Source organism: Xiphophorus maculatus, chromosome 24 (genome assembly GCF_002775205.1).
Source record: "Xiphophorus maculatus strain JP 163 A chromosome 24, X_maculatus-5.0-male, whole genome shotgun sequence".
Taxonomy (NCBI): Eukaryota; Metazoa; Chordata; class Actinopteri; order Cyprinodontiformes; family Poeciliidae; genus Xiphophorus; species Xiphophorus maculatus.
Genome location: NC_036466.1, coordinates 450,026 through 470,717, shown reverse-complemented (window position 1 = coordinate 470,717; position 20,692 = coordinate 450,026). Strand labels below are relative to the sequence as shown.

General features: G+C 38.2%; 1 protein-coding gene across 1 annotated transcript in view; it reads left to right on the top strand.

The window, feature by feature from the left end:
- Positions 1–290: 290 nt before the first annotated feature.
- The window catches only part of prkx (protein kinase, X-linked), a 37,953-nt gene continuing 17,551 nt past the window's right edge, over positions 291–20,692 (top strand). Inside the window, exons 1-3 of the mRNA XM_023329647.1 lie at positions 291–949; positions 10,459–10,627; positions 12,784–13,047. Of these exons, the coding sequence (XP_023185415.1) occupies positions 808–949; positions 10,459–10,627; positions 12,784–13,047 (575 nt within the window). The 5' untranslated portion in view covers positions 291–807. The remainder of the gene's footprint in view (positions 950–10,458; positions 10,628–12,783; positions 13,048–20,692) is intronic.

Genomic DNA, 20,692 nt, shown 5'->3' with positions numbered 1-20,692 from the left:
AAACTTATTTGTTGTTGCTAAGCCCCTCCTAACATCTGATTGGCCAGTAGTCAGAGACATCTTGCTCGTTATTGGCTACTTTTTTGTCAACATTTGGAGTTTTTTGTGCTCTGTGTAAAGCTATTTAAACAATGACAGAAAACACAGGACGTTTACCAGTTTAATGTCGGCCGTTTCTGTATTTTGTTTTTAGGGAATTGATCCAAGGCTTTCAGTTGTAATGATTTGAGTTTAAATTTTCGTAAAAACTACTGATTTTATAAGAAAGTACCGTAAATAAGTTGTTTACTGCGATTTATAACTTCAAAATGCAAATGTTAATATTATTTTGGAAGTATTGACCGGAAGTTAAGCAGCGGCTGTTCACCAAAATTGACGTGGACACAAGGGAGAGGCGTAGGGTGAGGTCTGTTGTAGTCGGGAAAATAATGGAGGAAATGAGGGAAGTTAAATGAGTGAAGCTTGTGATTTCATACCGGTTAAAAGCTTTATCCTACCGCTTTGACAGCCTCCTGCTGAGCTGCGGGCCTTCAAGTCTTCCTGATGTGTTAGCTGTTAGCTTCATGCCGCTACACCTGTGTCCGGCCAGCCGGCTTCTTTGTCTCACTTCATTATCATGCTCTGTTTGTCTGCCTGAGCTGCACTATTTTGACTTGCTGCTTCCATAGGGACAAAGCTATCCTAATAGAGCCGAAGATATCAGCACGGAGTGAGACCTCTTTCCTTCTAGAGATGCGTTATATCCACGCTGGATGCGTCCCGTTCACCATCATTCCTTAATACAAATAGACGAGCTAGTCTTAACAAATGGCAGCCCTGAGAGCTAAAGCTGCATCCAGCGGGGACAGCTCCCTGAGGGATGGGAAGAGCAGCGCTGGCTGTCCCGCAGAAGCAGCAGCGAACAGTCGGATATACAGCCTGGATGAGCTGGAGACCATGGCTACTGTGGGTAAGTTTACATGTAGACACAACAGGGGAGGGAGGGCACGGATATCCCACTCAGGAGAAGACTCGGTTATTTTATTTAAAAGGGCAGTAAAATTCCATTTCGATGATATCAACATCATATATGTAGGTTAGGAAATCATAAAGTTACAACATTGAAATGCCTAAATTGGAGGAAAAATGTATTCAAACGAGAAGTTTTGACTCATAATTCTGGTAGAAATAAATTGAAAAATGTGGAATTTTTTTAAAGATATTGCCATGAAACTTTCCCTAAATGTTTTGCTAGTGTTACACCTGTCCACTATTCGTATCCAAAGACACATAACCTTTCTCCCAATGCATGAAATTAAATTAGACCAAAGTGTTACTGTTTTAGGTCAGTTGGGATTACCAAAATGATACAGAAGTTTACATTCACCTCCTCAGTATTTGCTAGAATAAATCTTTAAATTTTATTTTGGGATTCCTCCCATGAGCTTCTCACAATAGTTTTCTAGAATTTTGGCCCATTCCTCTTGACGGAACTGGTGGAATTGGGTCATGTAGGCCTCCTTTCTCATACACTTTCTCATCTCTTTTTCTCATTTTCCTTTTAATATTAACATTGTATTTATGTCCAAACAGTTTGATTTTAGTTGATCACAGGATGTATCTTCAAAAATGTTACTGTCTATTTGTAAATGGTTGTTTATGTTGCTTTTGGAGAAATGGCCTCTTGTTTTCTGATCAGCCTTTAGCCATTTTGACGTCAAAATGCTCAATAATATATTTTAGTCTGCTTATATTTTTGCAAAATTGGAATAATTATTTGATATTTGTTTTGTTTAAGAAAGGGCCAGTCATCTAAGCACAGCTAATACTGGTAATTTACGTTGCAGAACTTAAACCTATTTTTGCTTAAATATAAACCAATGGAATTTGACACAGTAAGGAACATTGTCAAATAATTTTATTTGCACACAGATGCAAATTGAAAGATTTGCATTTTTAGTGAGTGGACATTCCCATGCTGTTAATAGCTGCAGATAATTGGACAGATGAACATGGAACATTCACATACCAGGACATTTCAGGTGGTCTTTCCAAATATTTTAGCAGACTTAAACCGGAAAAGTTTAGTCTGATTTAATGTCAGAAAAATTGCATTTTTAAACAGTTTATGTAACTATGTTTAGTTTATGTAACTATCAGGAGTTGTTTCTGTAATCTGGATTCATGTTCATGTTTTACCTCTCAGGAATTGTAAGTACAAGATACACATTGAAATAACCCACAGAAACTGGTGACCTTTGTACAATGAAACTTTGGCTGTTTCAGTCAGAAGTTCTATATTTCAGACCTACATAGTGGGATTTAACCTTTGAAGTTGGAGCGGGTCTGTAAATTGGACTAATCTGACCTTTAAATGCTACTTTTGAGACATAATTAACAGACTGGAACAGGAAGAAGTTTAAATGCATTTACATTTAAAATGTAGGCTGCATATTATGTTTACGGTGCACATTTTCTCACAATTTGGTTCTTATGAAATAGATTGAGTTAAAACAGCTTTCTAAATGCAGAAACAGTTTTCAGTATTTGCTGAACATGAAACATAATAATCAAAATAAATCTGGTAAATCCTCATCCTGCAACCCATATCTAAGTAGATTTGTTGATAACACTTCATCCTTGATATATTATCCATCAGACGTGAGAACGTCCTTGTCTTATATCTCCTCCTTTATCAGTGTCGCCTGGTTCCATCTGACCTACTTTGTTTTTTTCTTGTTTTCCTTTTAGTACATTTGTCTGGATAAACCTTGAAGCTAGCCGAGATTGTTTGGGAGCAATCTGTGTAATACATCCTCAGATCTGTTGTCTAAAATGCTGCTGTGGACCCAAAGCAGGCTTTCTGTGAGAGCAGAGGGACAGATGGTAGAGTTCTGTTGTGGAAAGGTTTATATCAAAACTTGCTTCTTTCTACAGCGTAAGCTGCAGTATGTCTGACGTAGTAGTTTCTCTCTGAAGGACTGATAAACTTTAATTTTGTACAGAATATTCCACATTGAACTAGAAAACATTTAAAACACAACCAAAAACAAGAAATAAAAACTACAAACAACTGAAACCATAAATAAGTCTTTGAAACCATAATTGCCCTTCAAAAAATACAAATTTCACATTAGAAATTCTGGCTTAAAGGTTAAAATAACAAATTCAGTTGAAAGCAGAAGTTTACATACACCGAATAAAAAGACGCAAATGACTTTCTTTCTAACTGACAACCCGTCACAATGGGTTGTCAGTTAGAATTTCCAAAATTATTTCTATTTTCTAAACGCCACAATAATGGAAGAAGGAATATGTCAGACTTATTTTTTATGTCTTCAACATCAGAAGTTTACATACAGAATGATTGTCTCTTTAAACAATGAGGGAAGCCTATTGTTTAATAGCTGCTGCAGCTATTAAACATTAACTTCTGACACATCAGAACCTGAATTTACTGAACCTGTGGATGTATTTTAAGGACACACCTGAAAGACACTGCCTTCTTGTTTGATACAATGGAGAAAGTCAGAAGACATCAGGAAAAGAAATGTGAAAATGAAAATACCAGAATTTCAGCAAAAATATTGTGAGAAGCCTGCAGAAGGAAATCCTAAAGGGCAGACCCAAGTCAAAGGAAATGCTTTTTAATACTGAGGAAATGTAGATAAACCTCTGATTTTGAAGATATTATAAATATATTTCTGACATATTATTTTTCTCTTTGTTGTCATTTTGCAATTAGAAATAATTTTGGTAGGGGCGTAGGAAATCTAACACACACATTGTTATACACACACATATAAACCCAATGTTCCAGCATTTATATATTGCTGCATTATGCAGCCCTATAAAAGGATTTTTCAGTACTTCAGGATCATTAAGTACATTTTAATACAAGACAGAGAAAACACGAGGAAGCAAATTTAAAGAAAAAAAACCCCAATTTGATCTATTAGGGGAAAAAAGTTATCCAAAACAATCAATGAAAAAGTAATCAATCCCTAAACTAGACATCATTTTGTACTATGGATCTGTCATGAGGTGCGGTAGTGAGGCAGAGGCAACAGACCCATGTCGAGATGAATTGATAGTTTTTAATGAAAATAAAAGTCCAAAAGACCAGGCAGCACAAAGGAGCGCAGGGCAGATGCTTACAACTGGAGACACAGGCAGACTCGACAAACACGACTCGACAAGCGACGAGGACCCGACAAAACACAGAGACACAGGTGAGACTAAATACACAGGAGGTAATTAGGGAACGAGAAACACCTGGGAGTAATCAAAGGGAGACAGGACAACACAACACGGAGACTCAGAGACACAGGAAACTCAACATAAACACATAGAAAAACACGGAACATGACAGGATCATTTTCTTGCTGCAGAACTCAACTGTGTTTGATCTTAACAAAACAAACTGATTTCTGGACATTCGCCTTTCAGGATTATTTTGATTCAACTTAGTTGAAACAGTGAAACATCTAAATCATACATGACTGCAGATGTTGAGGACTCACGGTGGACATTACTGACACTGATTCAAACAAATGCTAGAATTACTCAGACTCAATCGTCTTCTGATATTAAGACGGTCCATTTTGACCACAAAGATCGTAGTATCAAAGGAATGCCTCCAAACATGTTGCAGGTCACACTTAAGGAATAATTGTAGTTTTTTAAACACCACTGCTAACCACTGCTGAGCTGTTTACGTAATTTACTGAACAAGCCACCCAGGTAATCCTGGGAACTTTAAGTCTCAGGAATGCATGAAATGAATATCAATAAGTCTTTTTTCAAAAGTGAGAAAATACGGTTAGGTCTCTGAATTTGTTGGGTTTAAAATGAAAGTAGCTGTTGAAGGCCTAGCATACTGTGTTTTCATTGGTTGACAGCATGCTCAGACTTGCCTTTGGTGAGTGCTTATTGCTTGACTCAGTTCAGTAATTACAGCTTAGGTTTCCAGAGAATCCAGAAGAACTTGGCATGTGAATTCATTATCCTAACTTGAAAAGTTATCTGGTAATATTTGAGCTGTTAGTCACTCTATGTTTGCTGTTGCACAATTTAAACATAGAACATCACACTTGATAAGATTTCATGAAAGGTACAAGGTCAGATTTCTTCAACAAAGAAAAACAATACACAGTTCTACCAATTTTGGAACAAAGAAATTATAAATTGATTTCCAGAGTGTATTTGCTATATGGAATTTGGCTTTTTATGTCACTGTTGTAGTATTGGCGTCTTCCTCTCTGACTGGCCTTCCAGCCTCTGTTGCTACATGACATATCTCTTTGGATATGAACATTCTGAACTCTCAAGCTGTTATTAGATCAGCTTCTATCTGAATCCATCTTACAAAAAACAAAAACCTCATCATCTGGGCTTCCCAAATTGTTTAAAGGAATAGTAATCTTTCTTAGTTTATGAAAACCTTCTTCAATTTGAAGAAAGTTTTTTTTGAGCAATATTAGAGTTTGGAAGGTATATAGATTTAAAGTGTATTAAGAAAAAATAGTCTGATGAATTACAAGTTTGTTTGTTTTTTTTATTTATTTTTTTATTGTTGTCACATTAAAAGTCCAGAAATAATTTTGATAAAACTTTAAATCCAAATCTGTCACATTTCTCCAGGGACTTATATAAACAATCAATTAAGAACCTGAAAATTCATGTGTCTTTGGTTATGCAATGACCTTTATTCTCAAAGGAATATAGCTGAAGATGCACTGTGACTCTTATGCAGACAGATCATAAAAAGGCTATGGAGTTATGAAACCACTGAGTAATAACACAGCGTCCCCCCCAAGCCTTTAGTGTCACTACAAATGGTAATATTCTGCAGGTACATTTAACATTGTAATTTATGATCTCAGCCTGGAAAACTCTTTCCATATATGCATCAAACTACTTGGGCCACAAAATCTGAGCCTAGTACGTAATAGGAAGGTGTGCAGCAGCAAGCAACATCCACCCTGTGCTTATGATCCTCTAAAAATTAATTATCCAAAGTATTTTGTGTGATGAGGAGGATTTGCTGCCTAAAACTGAATAAAGCTCTTTATTTGAACACTGTTGGTGAATTCTCATGGAATTCAGGACATTGCTTTTGCTCTGCCAGTGTTTGTTTATTCAGACTGGGATGACTGGATTTCTATAACATCACTTACACACTGATGGTATTCCTGAATACCATCAGTATCATTCCAGCTTGTACCCTGGAGGAGCTACAGAAATTCACAACTTAGGTGGGAGACAAATCTGATCTTTATGAGGAAACACAAGAAAACCAAAGTGGACAACAAAACATGAAACATGTGAAAGACGATACTCTGCTTAGTGGAGACTGAAACTCAACTGTTTCATGCAAAATGATCACATCATGGTGGTCCCAGGATCAGTCTGAGTTGATGGGAGGATGGATGGAGCCAAATCCAGGACAGTCCTGGAAGGAATCCAATTGGAGGTTGTAGAAGACTGGAGACCGGGTGGAGGTTCACCTTTCAGCAAGACAACAGCCCTAAACATACAGCCAGAGATACAATGATCATAGCATTTTCATGTGTTAGAGTGGCCTGGTCAAAGGCTGGCCCATAACCCTAAATCCAACTGAGAATATTTGGCAACATTTCAAAATAGATTTTCACAAATGTTCTTCATCCAATCTGACTGAACAAAGACTGTAAAGACACTAGCAGCAGTAACTGAAATGAAAAGTGCTTCTCCAAAGTATTGACTCATGCCAATATGCATGTCGGGGATTACATGAAGTCCCAATGAAATCCATTAAAATGTATGGTTGAAATGTCTCAAAACATTAAAAAAAAATCCAGAGTTGTACATAGCGCTGCGAGGCAAGGCACAAGACACTCCATGGACTTGTCACTTTAAGATTTTGTCCCCATGGTAGCCTAGCATACCAAAAGGTAGTTTGGGCTGAACAATGAGAAGTGATCTCAAAGTCCAGACCTCAATGGCCAGTGTCCTGCAACTTTTAGATTTCTCTTTGCTTCAGTACACATGGCTCCAATATTACTAGCTCATTAGAAGAGCTGTGTGGAGTGTGACTGCATGTTATTGAGGTAGTTTCACTCATTTAACTAAAGCGGGTTGGACAAGGGAGTCATCTAAAGTTGGAGGAATATGGCCCTTGAGGAAAGCAGTTTGAGGCCACTGCTATGGAGGTTCATATCTCTTAAGGCATCTTCTCTCTGAAGTGGCCTTTAGACGTGGAAGTGGCTGTGTGATTTCTGAACTCACAAAGAGGATGGAGGTACTTCATGTTTTCCTTTCTGTGATCAAACACATTGTTGACCTTATTTAACACACTCTCTGATGTGAACTGGCTTGTTGCTATGCATGACAAGGGCATGTAGAGTGAGCTAGTACACTTTACTGCGCTTCATTAGAGAGAAGGGGTAATCTCCAGTGTACCTCTTTTGGTGAATCTAGTATTGGGTTCCTTTGGTATCATTCGACCCGTAGAGTTTCTTTCACCTAGCTACATGTCCATAGAAATTGTGCATCATGCCTACTACAGATGTCATCCAAAGAAGAAAGATGTCCTTTCATTCCTAAAAGCTCTCATATTAAGGGTTCAGATAACAGCAGCTTTAGGCTGCTGATGATGTTGCTGTGGCAACAGTAGACCTGAGACAAAGGTTGATTGTTAGTATAGAAGAAGAAGACAGACAGCATATTTGGGATTGAGTGTAGCTGTTATGCCACACATTGTCATCAGTCGCTAATGCTTCCCTCGGTGGTTATCAGCTCCACAGGATCAAAATACCAGATGCCTCTCTCCATCTTTGGAAGGAAAACAATGAGAAGCAGAGGCCTAAGCGAGGCAGCACAAATTGTAGTGATCGTACTTTGGGAGGACACTTGTTTCTGTGCCTGCTGAATGTGCAGCCATTATTGCCCACTCTCCCTGCTTCACCATTTCACTGTGACCCGACACCACTCAGTCTGCTCGCTCCCGCTGTCTGAAAACGCTATCTTCCATTGTCTTCCCTGTCTCTACTGACACATGAATGTTATTTCTTATTACAAGAACAACAGCAACCCTACAGAGCACATTTAGCATCGGTGAAGGCTGAGCTCGGAGTTACATCCTCATATTTAGTGTTATTTCTTCTTTTTCTCCTATGATAGGTGTTCAAAACTTGATGTCAGCATCACCTGTGATGCTATTATTGTCCTCACTTCGTACGAAACAATGAAAGGCTATATTACTGAGATGTACACTAAGAGCAGGGTGATATCAGTCTATAAGCAATATAGACAGAGATTACAGTGAAATGGTGCCCTGCAGGCAGATTGTGTCTGCATTCATAAAGAAGATGCTTATCATTTCAGCAGAGAATGGATGATTCTTTAGTCTTCACAGTGACATCACAAAGAGGAACAACACACATCAACTACCTTCTGTGTTAAACATTAACACACTCACTGGTGAATGCTTAAGATACATTCACCTTGTACTAGATCTGAGTACTGTGTCGAGAGGACAGGGGGGGGGGGGTTGCGAGCGTAGGGAGGAGACCGAAACCGATGCTGTTTGTGGGCTCAATGTTGCTGCGAAGATGCAACCGACAGAATCCGGTTAAAGGATTTTCAAAATCAAAGATTCTCCAGACCCGATGCAAAACACGGAAATATTTAATTATTTCTTGCGCGGACCGGTACCAATTGGTCCACGGACCGGTACCGGTCCGCGGCCCGGGGGTTGGGGACCACTGTATTAGAGTATCAGGAACTAAACAATTTTTTTATCTTCCATACTTTTCAGAGTTTTCTTTTTACTGTACTGTTTTACCAGATCCAATACTGGATCTGGAGAGGAACCATTTTAAATATTCCTTTGTTCCCACTTCCATCAAAATTTAGAATAAAATTTTTAAGTAGATAGTACACTGAGACATGGAAGGTGTAACTTGGTGTTTTGTTTTTTTTAAACTGCTGTGTATGTAGTCTAGGTTGTTCATTTTTTTCTTTTAGCTGTTTGTTGTTTATATGTAGGCCTGTCGCGACAAACAATAAATCAATTAATCGTACGATAATTTAAAACTATCTACCTCATTTTAATTATCGGCTTTATCGTCTCTTCCGGCCTTTGTCTCTTCCTGTTGATGACACTGAATGAAAAAAGGCTCAACTCTGGTGCTCTCCACTGACCCCCCCTTCCTCATTTCCTTAGTGTAATGGCAGGCGCACACTACGATCTTAGAGTTGTCGGCCCATTTTCAAAACCTGAGAGGCCACACATTAGCTGACAGAAGTTCTAGGTGTAACGGTTCAATCGGTTCGATCGTGTCGTGTGGTGTCCAACAATGGAAACAAAATAATGGCTACAAGTCCAGTGAACTAATTTTAAAACAGGGCATTAGTCAATGCTTTACTACAATCTACCTGCAATGCATGTGGCTAGTGTCAGTCCTGACTGAATGCAAATCATTATAACCTATTTATGCCACATTAACGAAGAACAGCTGAAAAGTTACCGGGTTTATCAACTGTGGTAGTAACGCCTCCCCTTGTCATTTCTGTATTCTTTGCACAAAATGTTGAATAAACATTAATGTTGTTTCCACATATCATCTCCAATGTCCGCTGGACTTCGGGTTGTGTCAGCTATTAGGGATTCCCCTCTGTTATTTCCCCTCAGAAAGCATGAAGGGGAATTGTGCATTCTGATTGGCTACCTGTCACATTCAACAAACTGTGTTAACTTCCAGTGGGGAAAACCCTGATTTAGATCGGAGCAGCCACACAGATCTACTGTAACACACCACACAATACAGGATGATCGGTTATGAAATCGCAAGTGACAATCTTAGAACGGCCGACGTTCCCAGATTGTCATAAGGGTAAAATCAGGGCAAAAAAAACCCCATGTAGTGTGAACTATTGCATCAGGTAGTCGATGTGCCCGTCTTCTCTATTTAAATCTAATTATTACTGAAGGGCAACATAGTATACAGACTTCATAATCTGCACTCTTTTGGTTGAATGCAGTATTTATTTCCACTTTGGCTTTATGTTGTTTAGTTTTTATTCAAGTACATTTTTTGTTAATGGAGACTGAGAATCCATTTTATTTTTGTTTTTGTTTGTTTTGTTTATTTTGTTTATCAGTTCCAGTGTCAAGTCTTCTTTTGAAAATAAAGTGTATCTGTCTTTAGCAGGAAATCACATGCATTATTACGTCATTTCCATTAAATCAGTGTACAAAGGTCTTCAAACAATATTATCATTTATTACAATAATTTTTTAGACAATCGCTCAGCAAAATTTATTATCGTGACAGGCCTATTTATATGTATTTTGTGTGTATTTATTGTCTATTTTGGCAGCTGCTCCTATGCACTCATATCACTGAGTCCCCTACGGGGCAATAAAGTCCTTTTTTCTTTCTATTCTATTCTGTTAAGCTCCAGTGTAGTAATCTTCTCTCCCTCTCTACCGTAGGAACTGGGACTTTTGGTCGAGTCTTCCTTGTCAAGGACAAGAAAAGCAAGGCCTTCTTTGCACTAAAACAGATGAAGATTTCTGACGTGATCCGGCTGAAGCAGGAGCAGCACGTCCACAATGAGAAGGAGGTGCTGACAGAAATCAGCCACCCTTTTCTCATCAGGCTGTGAGTCCACTCCAGCACATCACATCTCAGGCAAACTGCTTCATGAACAAACAGTGATGGCATAGTTACTTTGAAAAAGTAACTTTAATTGGATTACTGATTACTCCTAGAAAAAAGCAACTTAGATTACTGCTTACTTGATTTCAAAAGTAACTAAGTTACATTAAAAGTAACTTCTTTAGTTACTTTCAGCAGCTGCTAACAACAACACTCCACCACCTGTGAAAATTGCTTTGATCTTTGCCAATACTTAACTGCAAGTTATTTTATAGTGGTAACATCAACAATGTGTCTCCACCTATAAGGTTGAACTGAAGGGGAGATTGTTTAATGGTTACAACAGTACAAAAAAACTTCAGAAATTTGTGTGTTTTTGTGTGTGTGTTCCAGTATTGTCTGGAGAACTATAAATAGGATTTTACCCTCTCCTCCCCCGCCCCACCGTCCAGGTTCTGCGTTAACAGCCCTGCGTTTGTTGTCAGAGCGCAGCGCACAGAGCTCCTCCTGCCGCTCTACAACTCAGATGTCCCACAGATTTGTGACACTTATTTCAATATTAATAATTATAATGGCATTTAGTTGCACAACTTTACGGACACGTTAATTTGTGGCTGTTTTCACGTTTATTGCGCTGTTCATATTAGTCTCGATGTTTGCAGTTTTCTGGATAGCAACGCGAAGCTCGACATCATTCACAGGTCATACATTAACTGGACATTAACAAAGACACAGCAGGATGGATCATCTGGGAAATAATGGACAGGGAGAGGACTAAAACTAACTGGATGTCAGACAAATTCTGGGTTTTATCTCTGTTTATTTACAAGGCCAAAAACCGCAACCTGCGACTCATTAAATCTGCAAGCGACTTTAGAAAACACAAGCCCAAAGCTGCTTATAATAATCGGACTTGGCGAGCGAAACTCAAAATAGTTTCTGTTTTTATCAGCAACAAAATGTCTCCCTCCTCCCTCCATTGTTTATGTTTCTGTTGCTGTTGATAACTGTCGCACAGAAACGGTGGTCACTCCCCAAGACGCGTAGAGGAAATAAAATTAAATTACAAAAGAAAATAGTAACGCAAAGTGATTTCGATAAGTAACAATAGTCTGACTACTGGATTTGAAATAGCAACGCGTTAGATTACTCGTTACTGAAAAAAGTGGTCCAACGTCACTGATGCGCTACTGACATCACTGTGAAGCAGCAGCTGGATTACAGTCCGATGGGACACATAATGAAGAATTCTAAAACTTTTTCGCACAAATATAACATCTGCTGCGATCATAACTATTGATACACCAATCCACTTTTTACATTTATGATACAGATACAGATAGAACCAGACACCAATTCAATACTTTTATTCGATCTGATTTATTTTTTAAAAGTCAGATATAAATGTACAGGACTACACATTTATTTAACTCTGCACCAGTACTGCACACTTAAATACATTAAATACATCAATAGCTTCACAAGCTAACAAAGTAGAAACAACACAACTTTAATTTGTTCAGTCACTGCAATTAGGAGTATAACATCCAATATCAAATAAATAATAAAGAAACTGACTGAAAATGTCTACCTTGGTCAAGCATGTAAAAATAAACTGTAACAAACTTTCTTTCAAATGGTTAAAAAACTGCAGTTAGGAATTCTAAATATAATGTAAAATAAATAACAAAAGCATGATGCCTTAAAGAGTACAAAGCATAGAATTAGACTGAATAGATTTGCCCTTATGGATGGGGCACATCGTCACGATACTCAATCTAGATTTTCCTCAGTTATCAGGACCAATACAGTTATTAATATCAGGTCGCTTCATCTCTAGTCAGAACATGGGTAATTTTCACTGCAGATGACAGGTTGTGTCCTTATGAACAAATTTATTTGGTGATCTGTGTTACCTGGTGCTAAGATGACTTGGCTGCATCAGACATTTCAGTTTTCTCAGAAGTTTTTGTTATTTTTTTATTTTAGGATTTGAGTTAACATTTGGTTAGGCCATTTTATACTGCAGAGAGTTGAGAGATGTTATCCATTTCCTCCTCCACAGATGGGTGTAAGCCTATGATCTAATCTGATTTCACCTCTCGTCAGACAGCACTTTACCCCCTAACTGCATAATCAGCCATGACATTTTCCGACAGCTTCTGGACTCACCATGACGATCGCTTCCTCTACATGCTGATGGACTACGTCCCAGGTGGAGAGCTCTTCAGCTACCTACGCAGTCGCGGGCGATTCAGCAATGCCACAGGCCTCTTCTACACCTCCGAGATTGTATGTGCCATTGAGTACCTTCACTCCAAAGAAATAGTCTACAGAGACCTAAAGCCTGAGAACATCCTGCTGGACAGTGAGGGACATATCCGCCTTACTGACTTTGGCTTTGCTAAGAAGCTGTCTGATAGGTAAGAGACATAAAGAATCCATATATGTATAAAATAATGAAGAATATCATCAGCCGGTGGTGATCTTTGGTTTGGAAGAAGGTCTCACGTGATGGGTTAACTGGTTAAATTATCTTATTTTTCACTCCTGCTGATGATATTGTTATATGAAAACGTTTGCAGAAAAGGTCAACCTGCTTCCTCTGTGTTTTAATAGGACTTGTTGATAAATGTATTTGTACAGCATTTTTAACAAGTCCAGAAGACCCCAACATGCTTCACACAACATTCAGTAATTCACACACACACATTTGCATACTGATAATGCCATGCTACTGGATTGTAGCCCAAGGACACAACTGAGCGGGGATTCCAACTACGGGGTAAACTCCAACCACTGTCGCCATCAGGAAATAACAATAATCTGGGAAGTAACACATGTCAGTGCCCTTCTAGTTGATCCTCATGCATTTTTGGTACGTTTGAAACCTGGTTTCAGTATTTCATAGGTCTGGATGAGAAAACTAAAAATTAAGTTATGAAAAATCATAACATCTAAATTTCTGATTTTGTTTGAATTGTTGACTACTTTAGTTTTTGAATTAGATTCTAAACCAGATAGGGGCATTTCATTGCTTTTATGATCTCTTGATTCCTTATATTTCAGTTTTTTAAATACACAAACTTTTTGACTTGGGTTTGCTTTAGATGCCAAACATGCTCTATCAATTCATGTTTTTTTTTTTAATTAAAGTCCTTAATGATCATAAACTGGATTACATTGGGTGACTGAGGAAGCTGGGAAACACAATTGGCTCATTAGTGAAAACCCTGATTTGTTTGATCAGCAAAATGTTGTGCTTGACAAACAACACAGTTTTTTTTAGTCTATCAGGTGCATTTACAAATGTGATGAATATGTATGTTGGGGCGTGATATTGGCATGAAGTGTTATGACAAACTTTTGTGGGGTTATTATGATAACAATAAGTGACTAAGAAGTAGCTACTTATTTTTCAGGTAATTGCATGGCTGTGACTGCATTCATAGCCCCACAAACACTAATAATGCTCTTGAAAAACGCAAGTCACAGAAGTAACATGTTATGCGCTTCTTTTCTAAAGAGGTGTTATTTGTATCACTAAACTGCACACAGGCAAATCAATGTTTACTGATCCTCTCTTTGAACAAACTGGAGAAAATAGTAAAACTAACAATCCCAACACATCATTAATTGGAACTTATAAGGAAAAAGCTAAATTTTTATCATAATGAGGAATTTATCAAGATAACTGATAAAAAGATATGACAGGATTATCAATATTTTTTTGTTTGCTAAATGGTAGAGATTTATTTTTACGTCTAATGCCAATGTTTTCAGAAATGTTGCCAGTCTTTGGTACAATTGCTGGATTTTGTTGCCCTGAAGTCACTTTGTGACTAATCTAACCAGATTAGTAATCTTACTAAGATAATGTCCTTCAGCATACAACCGTATGCTGAAGGACATTATCCACTTGAAAGACACATTTATGTTCAGAGTTTTGCTTCCTGGTTAATGAATTGTACCAGTCCTTCGTGCAGTATGAGGCTACCGCCTCTGTTCTTCACCGTTGGGTTGCCGTTTTGAGGCGACAGAAGCTTATGAAGTATAAAATCATCACCTGGGTTGTCCTGGACAGTGAGAAAAAATAAATTGCGTGTTATTTCATCTTGTATGTAAACAGACAGGGCTTTGGAGGCTGAAGTCTTCCGTCATACTGGATGACATCACTGCAGTTGTCAGAGTAGTTGAGTCAAGGTTGTTACCAGCAACAAGACAGCATGTGAAAGCTTCCTTTGTTGCTGCTTTTCATACATAAATTCTGAATATAGTGTCCTCACAGAATTGCTCTATTCACTCTGAATGCTTGGTCGACATTGTTACTCTGTCTTTAATGCCGAACATAGTTCTGTATGTAACGGCTCATCCACTGTCAGTTTACATCACCACTCAGACACGGCAGGGCTTGCAAAGGGTAACTGTAGGTGGAACAAAAGGGATAAGGAGGAGTGTGTGGTGTTTACTGGCTGTGTGTAGGGTGATGACAGATGGCTGACTGCTTTAGTACACAGAGATGTTACTGGTTTGTGGCACAGCCTTTCTCAGCTCTCCGTCAGCAGTGTGTGGGGCAGCTGATGAATGCCAACTGAGGTTACTCAGTTCTCGGCTCAGGGTGTTGGAAGTCTGATTGATTGTCAGTAGAAAGCAGCAACAGCTGTTATCGTCACCCAGTTTGTTCTCATTCTTTACATTTTTTCTTAAGTTGTACTAGCTAACTGTCTTCAGATACAGTATATGAATGCTGTGGAAACTCTAAAAAGGTAGGCAGTGAGCTTAAAAGAAGTGCATGTGGAAGGTTGTGTGTTTTAGACTCGAGGTTGCCAAGTACAGTCAGCAGTTTCTTGGTATTATTTAAAGGGCAAGTACTATTATTATAGAACCAGAAAAGGTAAAAATCTTGAAAATATAAAATATTCACTGACCTGACATTTAATCAAACTAAACCTTCCTGTTTTAGATCATTTAGGAAACTCAATTCTGTCCAATGAATGCCACAATGAGAAAGAATGTTATATAACTTTCTAGAAATATACAAGTTTACATTCACTATAATAAATATTCCTTTAAGCATGTTGGGGAAGCTTATGTCTTTGTGACCTGTTTAATTCACAACATTTGAGTTAAATGGAAGTCAAACTGTGACTGTATTTTAAGGCAGCAACTCAAATAAAGTTAAAACTGCGTTATGTTGTATTCAGGCATATTGACGGTTGTTACATTTGGAGGAGAAAAGTTGAAGCTTACAAGCCTCAAGACACCGTTCCAACTGTTAAATACGGAGGTGGCAGCAACATGTTTTGAGATGATATTCTGCTGGAGAGCCTGTTGCCCTTTACAAAGTAAATGGCATCATGAGAAAAGATAATTCAATGGAAATATAAAAACAACTTCTCAAGACATCGGCCACAATTTAAAAGCTTAGACAGTAATTGGTCTTCCAAATGAACAATGAGGATATGTCCAAGTTAGCTACAAATGGCTTAAGGACAACAAAGTCAATGTTTTGGAGTGACCATCACAGTCACTCCAAACAGCCCCAGAAAACATTAGTAGTCAGACTCTGTATGTCTTCTGGCACATGCTTGACTCTGTAACTTGACAAAAAATGAGCCACACCACCAGCCAATCACAAATAGGTCTTTTTTTCATAACAATGTGTTCCTTGCAAATATTGTATTTGTTTGGACTATGTTTCTTTTGATATTTTTTGCTTTTAAATGTGAGCAGCATTACATAGCTTGCTTTCAGATTCACTGTCTGCTGACTTAATTAGGATTTAACTAACATGCAAAAACAATATTTATTTTAATTATATTTTGTACAATTTGACTCTATTGTTGGTGTTTAACTACCGGTATTATTAATAATGTGTTCCAATAACATAAAAGGTGTCCAGATAAGAACAGAGAAACAACAGAGCCCTTTGAAAATGTGGGTTTATTTAATCATGGATTCATTTCAGATTCTCATCAGCTCATAACTCCTCATCAGCTACGTTCTAGAAACACTGAATGTGTTGAGATCTCATTATAAAATAGATTCCATCAGACTTACTGTCTCAACCAACTTCAATATAAGCTGTAAGTTCCCTTGAAATACAGCCAAAGTTTCAGCTCAAAGTGATTTATGGGGCTTTTCTACTTCACTATTTGTCACGTTTAACAGAACAGTGAATATCTGTCTCTGATTCTGCTTCAGTTCCAAGCATCTTGTGTCTTCTCTTTAAACAAGCTCCATCAGAATGTGAAGCAGATGTTGTTTTGAGTGATGGTAGCTTAGGAGAGAGGAGATCATCCTGTAACCACAAGACAAGACATTTTACCATCCTTGTGATTTAAAAAAGGCAACCTCTAGTTTTTGTTAAGACTTTACTGTAGAAAATTGTTGTCCTTTCTATGAACCAACATCTTGTCTTTGTTGTTAGATTTTATATTAAAACTACACAAAACTTTTGCCAGAAAGATGGATGCATTTTATTTCATGGGATATTGCTTTGGGAAAAATTACAAAAGCATGTAGTTCCTAATCTGATGTTTTGGAACAGCTCTACAAATTTATATGGAATAAACAAGCCAAAATACCTGCTGGGAGGTGCAGAAGTCTCATTATCTGAATCGCTTGATTGCAATGATTGCCTCAAAAGGTTGTGCAACAAAATATTAAGTTAAGGGTACCATCATTTTTGTTCAGGCCTGTTTCATGAGTTTATTTTATAAAATAATTTTGTTGAAGCATGTTAGAAAAGCGATGCGAGTGTCTTGTGTTCACCATCATAAATTTTTTGTTATTTTTATTATTATCTTTATTCATTCAAGTTATTTCTGTGACCGTTGTAGGTTTTTCTTTCATTAGCCGAAGGGTACCAACAATATTGTCCACATGTGTAACTCTAGTAATCTAAGTTACAGGATTTTATGCACAAACTATTCTTGCTTCAATATGAACTGATGGAATTTGAAACAGTATAGAACATAATAGAATTGTCTTAAATAGATGTACTATATGTTTACACTCTTTTTCTCTTATCAGTCACATAATTTAAACAGAATCTCTGTTGGAATAGAAAACTGTTTGAATAGAAAAATTGGTTCTGAATTGAATCGTGACTAAAACTCAAAATCAAATTGCTAGACACTTAAAGATTCAGATCTCTAAACAGAGATATTGGTACACAGCTGCACCAGTCGCAGAAAAAAGGCTTCTTCGGGATTCTGTCTGCTGCAGGTCATCTTGATCTACAAGCTTCTGCTGCTGTGGATCAACTGGTGACATGGGATGAAAGCTCCTCCAGCACTATGAATACTTTAATTAATCTTTTCAAGACATGATTCAGGTTGGAATCATAATGTGTTTTTAAACTGAAGTGCTGTGGTGGTCGGTAGTTTGTGTTCAGTGTTCTTGAAAACGCTCCTCTCCAGCAAACACTCAGCCGTGCCTCTTCAAGCCAAACTCATGTCATTAGGTAAATTAGAGGAAGAATGAGTGTGGCCTCATCACAGGAGAAAAGATCCACAGGGGAGCAGATGAGATGGTGTGCTGACCCCAGCTGACATATAAACATAATGGAGTAAGATTACATTTTCTGCCAGACTGGGGGAGCAAACAGATGGAGAGTAGATAACTTTCTGACGTTCAAGTGACCCACTTATATAAATGGAGGGCAGCAGAAAAGCCATAGAGAGGAGGACAACCTAGAGGAGGCGTTTCAGTGCTGCCACAGTGACCCCTGCTGGCAGACAGACTCATTGACACAACAGGGCGCCATGATAAACAGCCTCAGCTCATTCGTGTCTCATTTCTGCCCAGCCCACACCCACGCTTTATTCCCCATGACATCAGCAGCCCCCCTCATCCTTCACCGGGACCAGCATTATTTCCATGCAAATTACCGTCACCATGGCAACTAGCCAAAAGAGGTCATTACCCAGGTGATATTGGTGGCAGACGATGAAGGGCTGGCACAGGGCCAAGTGCTCTTCATCAGAGGAGCAGCCGCTTTCACAGAGAGCCCTGCATGTTTGTTCTGCATGCACAGCTCCTGTCAGCAGCACATCATCCACTTCAGATTTCCCTGTTTTCCTCCCTCCTCACGCCTGCCAGACATGCTTCAGTTGTTGTTCACTACTTGTTTTGCTCCTCCATTCATTTGCGTCTCATTGTGAGCAGCCCTGGATCTGTTTACTCCCACCATGGTTGAGGTCATACTGGTCTCATGGTGTTGGAGCATGTGGTGGAGCCAGGTCACATGGAACAGGCATGAGTGTGTTGTTCCCAAAGGGCCGAGTCTCCACACTGCATAGCATATGTATTTAAAAAATCAAGCATCAACCAGCTTTTGCACTTTTTTGCCCTTTATTTTACTTTAATGAAACTCTGATAACGATTAGGGAGACATTGTTCTAAAATTGCGCTGCTCATAGTGGCAGCATGTTGGAGTATTGCTTACATTACATCTGATCTCTATCTTTTAGTTATAATTTCATGTTTGGTATTGGATGCCATGCAGCTAAAAATAATGTTTGCTCTTTCTTTTTTTTGGTTTCAGGCAGTTTTTATATGAAAACTTGGGGCAACAAAAACAGTGCTGCTGTATTCAATACACCTTGTAAAAGCAGTCATAGTTGTTATGATGCATTCCCATGGCAACAAAGAATTGCTTTTACTACTGGGAGCAGTTGATTTAACTTATTTAAGTCAAAAACTTAAATAATACTTGAACTATGATCCCAAAATCCCACAAGAGTTAGAAAGAAAGCTTCAAGGTTACAGAGCAGAACCATAGAGAGATTTTCCATTGATCATAATAGACAAAGATCTCTTATATTCTTGACAATATGGCCAGACAGAGTTAATGTGGAGCAGCAAGAGCAAATGAGATTGATTAGCAGTGCTTGCCAACAACTGTTTCTGTGATCCAGGACAGAAGACAGAATATTGGAATATTATCTCTGGATATTGAGCTGTTATGATGTTACAACAGGATCATGGCGTAACAGTGTTTAGTCAAAGGCCTCTTCAGATTTGTTGCAAGACTAGCTGCATTTCCATTGTGCCCAAAACAATGCCGATATTCCGCTATTGTCAGAAAATCGTAATTTCACAATTGCGGTGTTTCCATTAGATCACAGGTGTCAAACTCCAGTCATCAAGGGCCGCTGTCCTGTAGTTTTTAGATGTGCCACAGGTACAACACACTGGAATGAAATGGCTTCATTACCTCCTCCTTGTGTAGATCAGTTCTCCAGAGCCTTAATGGCCTAATTATTCTATTCAGGTGGTGCAGGTGTCCTGCAACATCTAAAAGTTGCAGGACACCGGCCCTTGAGGACTGGAGTTTGACACCTCTACATTAGATAAAACCAATCAAAATCACATGTGAATAAGTTTGTTCACACGATGAGTTATTAAAAAACATGCTGAGCCATCATCCAAACAACTCTGTTTTTGAATTTATTTATTTTTTTGTATAAATTACTACCTCTATCGAGCAGCACTGTTTGCTTTTGTTTGTGTTGTGGCTCTGAATAAATCATAGCAGTCAACATCTGAATCAACTTGTCACAGTTCATAGAAAACTGAAAATCTGTATCTGTACAGAAAACCTTTTGAAATGTGCAAGCATTAATTTCCAGTGTAAGTGTAAAATTTCTATATTTTATACCTTAAATGTGATACATCTCACTCTCAAAACTCTGCACTCACATTCTGAATCCTGCTTGTCTGCAGATACACTCAGTTTTGTGATCATATTGAATCCCTCTCTCAGAGAAATATCATTATGAAGGATATCAGAGAATATCTGTATACAACTTGAGGTTTTATGAGCGACAGCACAGCTTTCAAAGCAAGCAGTAAAAAAGTATGCTTTTAAATTTAAAGGAATATTTCCCCCATCTCTTATTGTTTTTATACAGATTGTGGTGGAGTCCCCAAGATGATAGATCATTATGAGTAGAGTGAAACTTTTACAAATTTTTATTTATCATTTTCACAATGAATTCCAAAACTCCCCAAAATAATAATAATAGTAGTCGTCGTCATTGGACAATTTCTTCTAAGGAT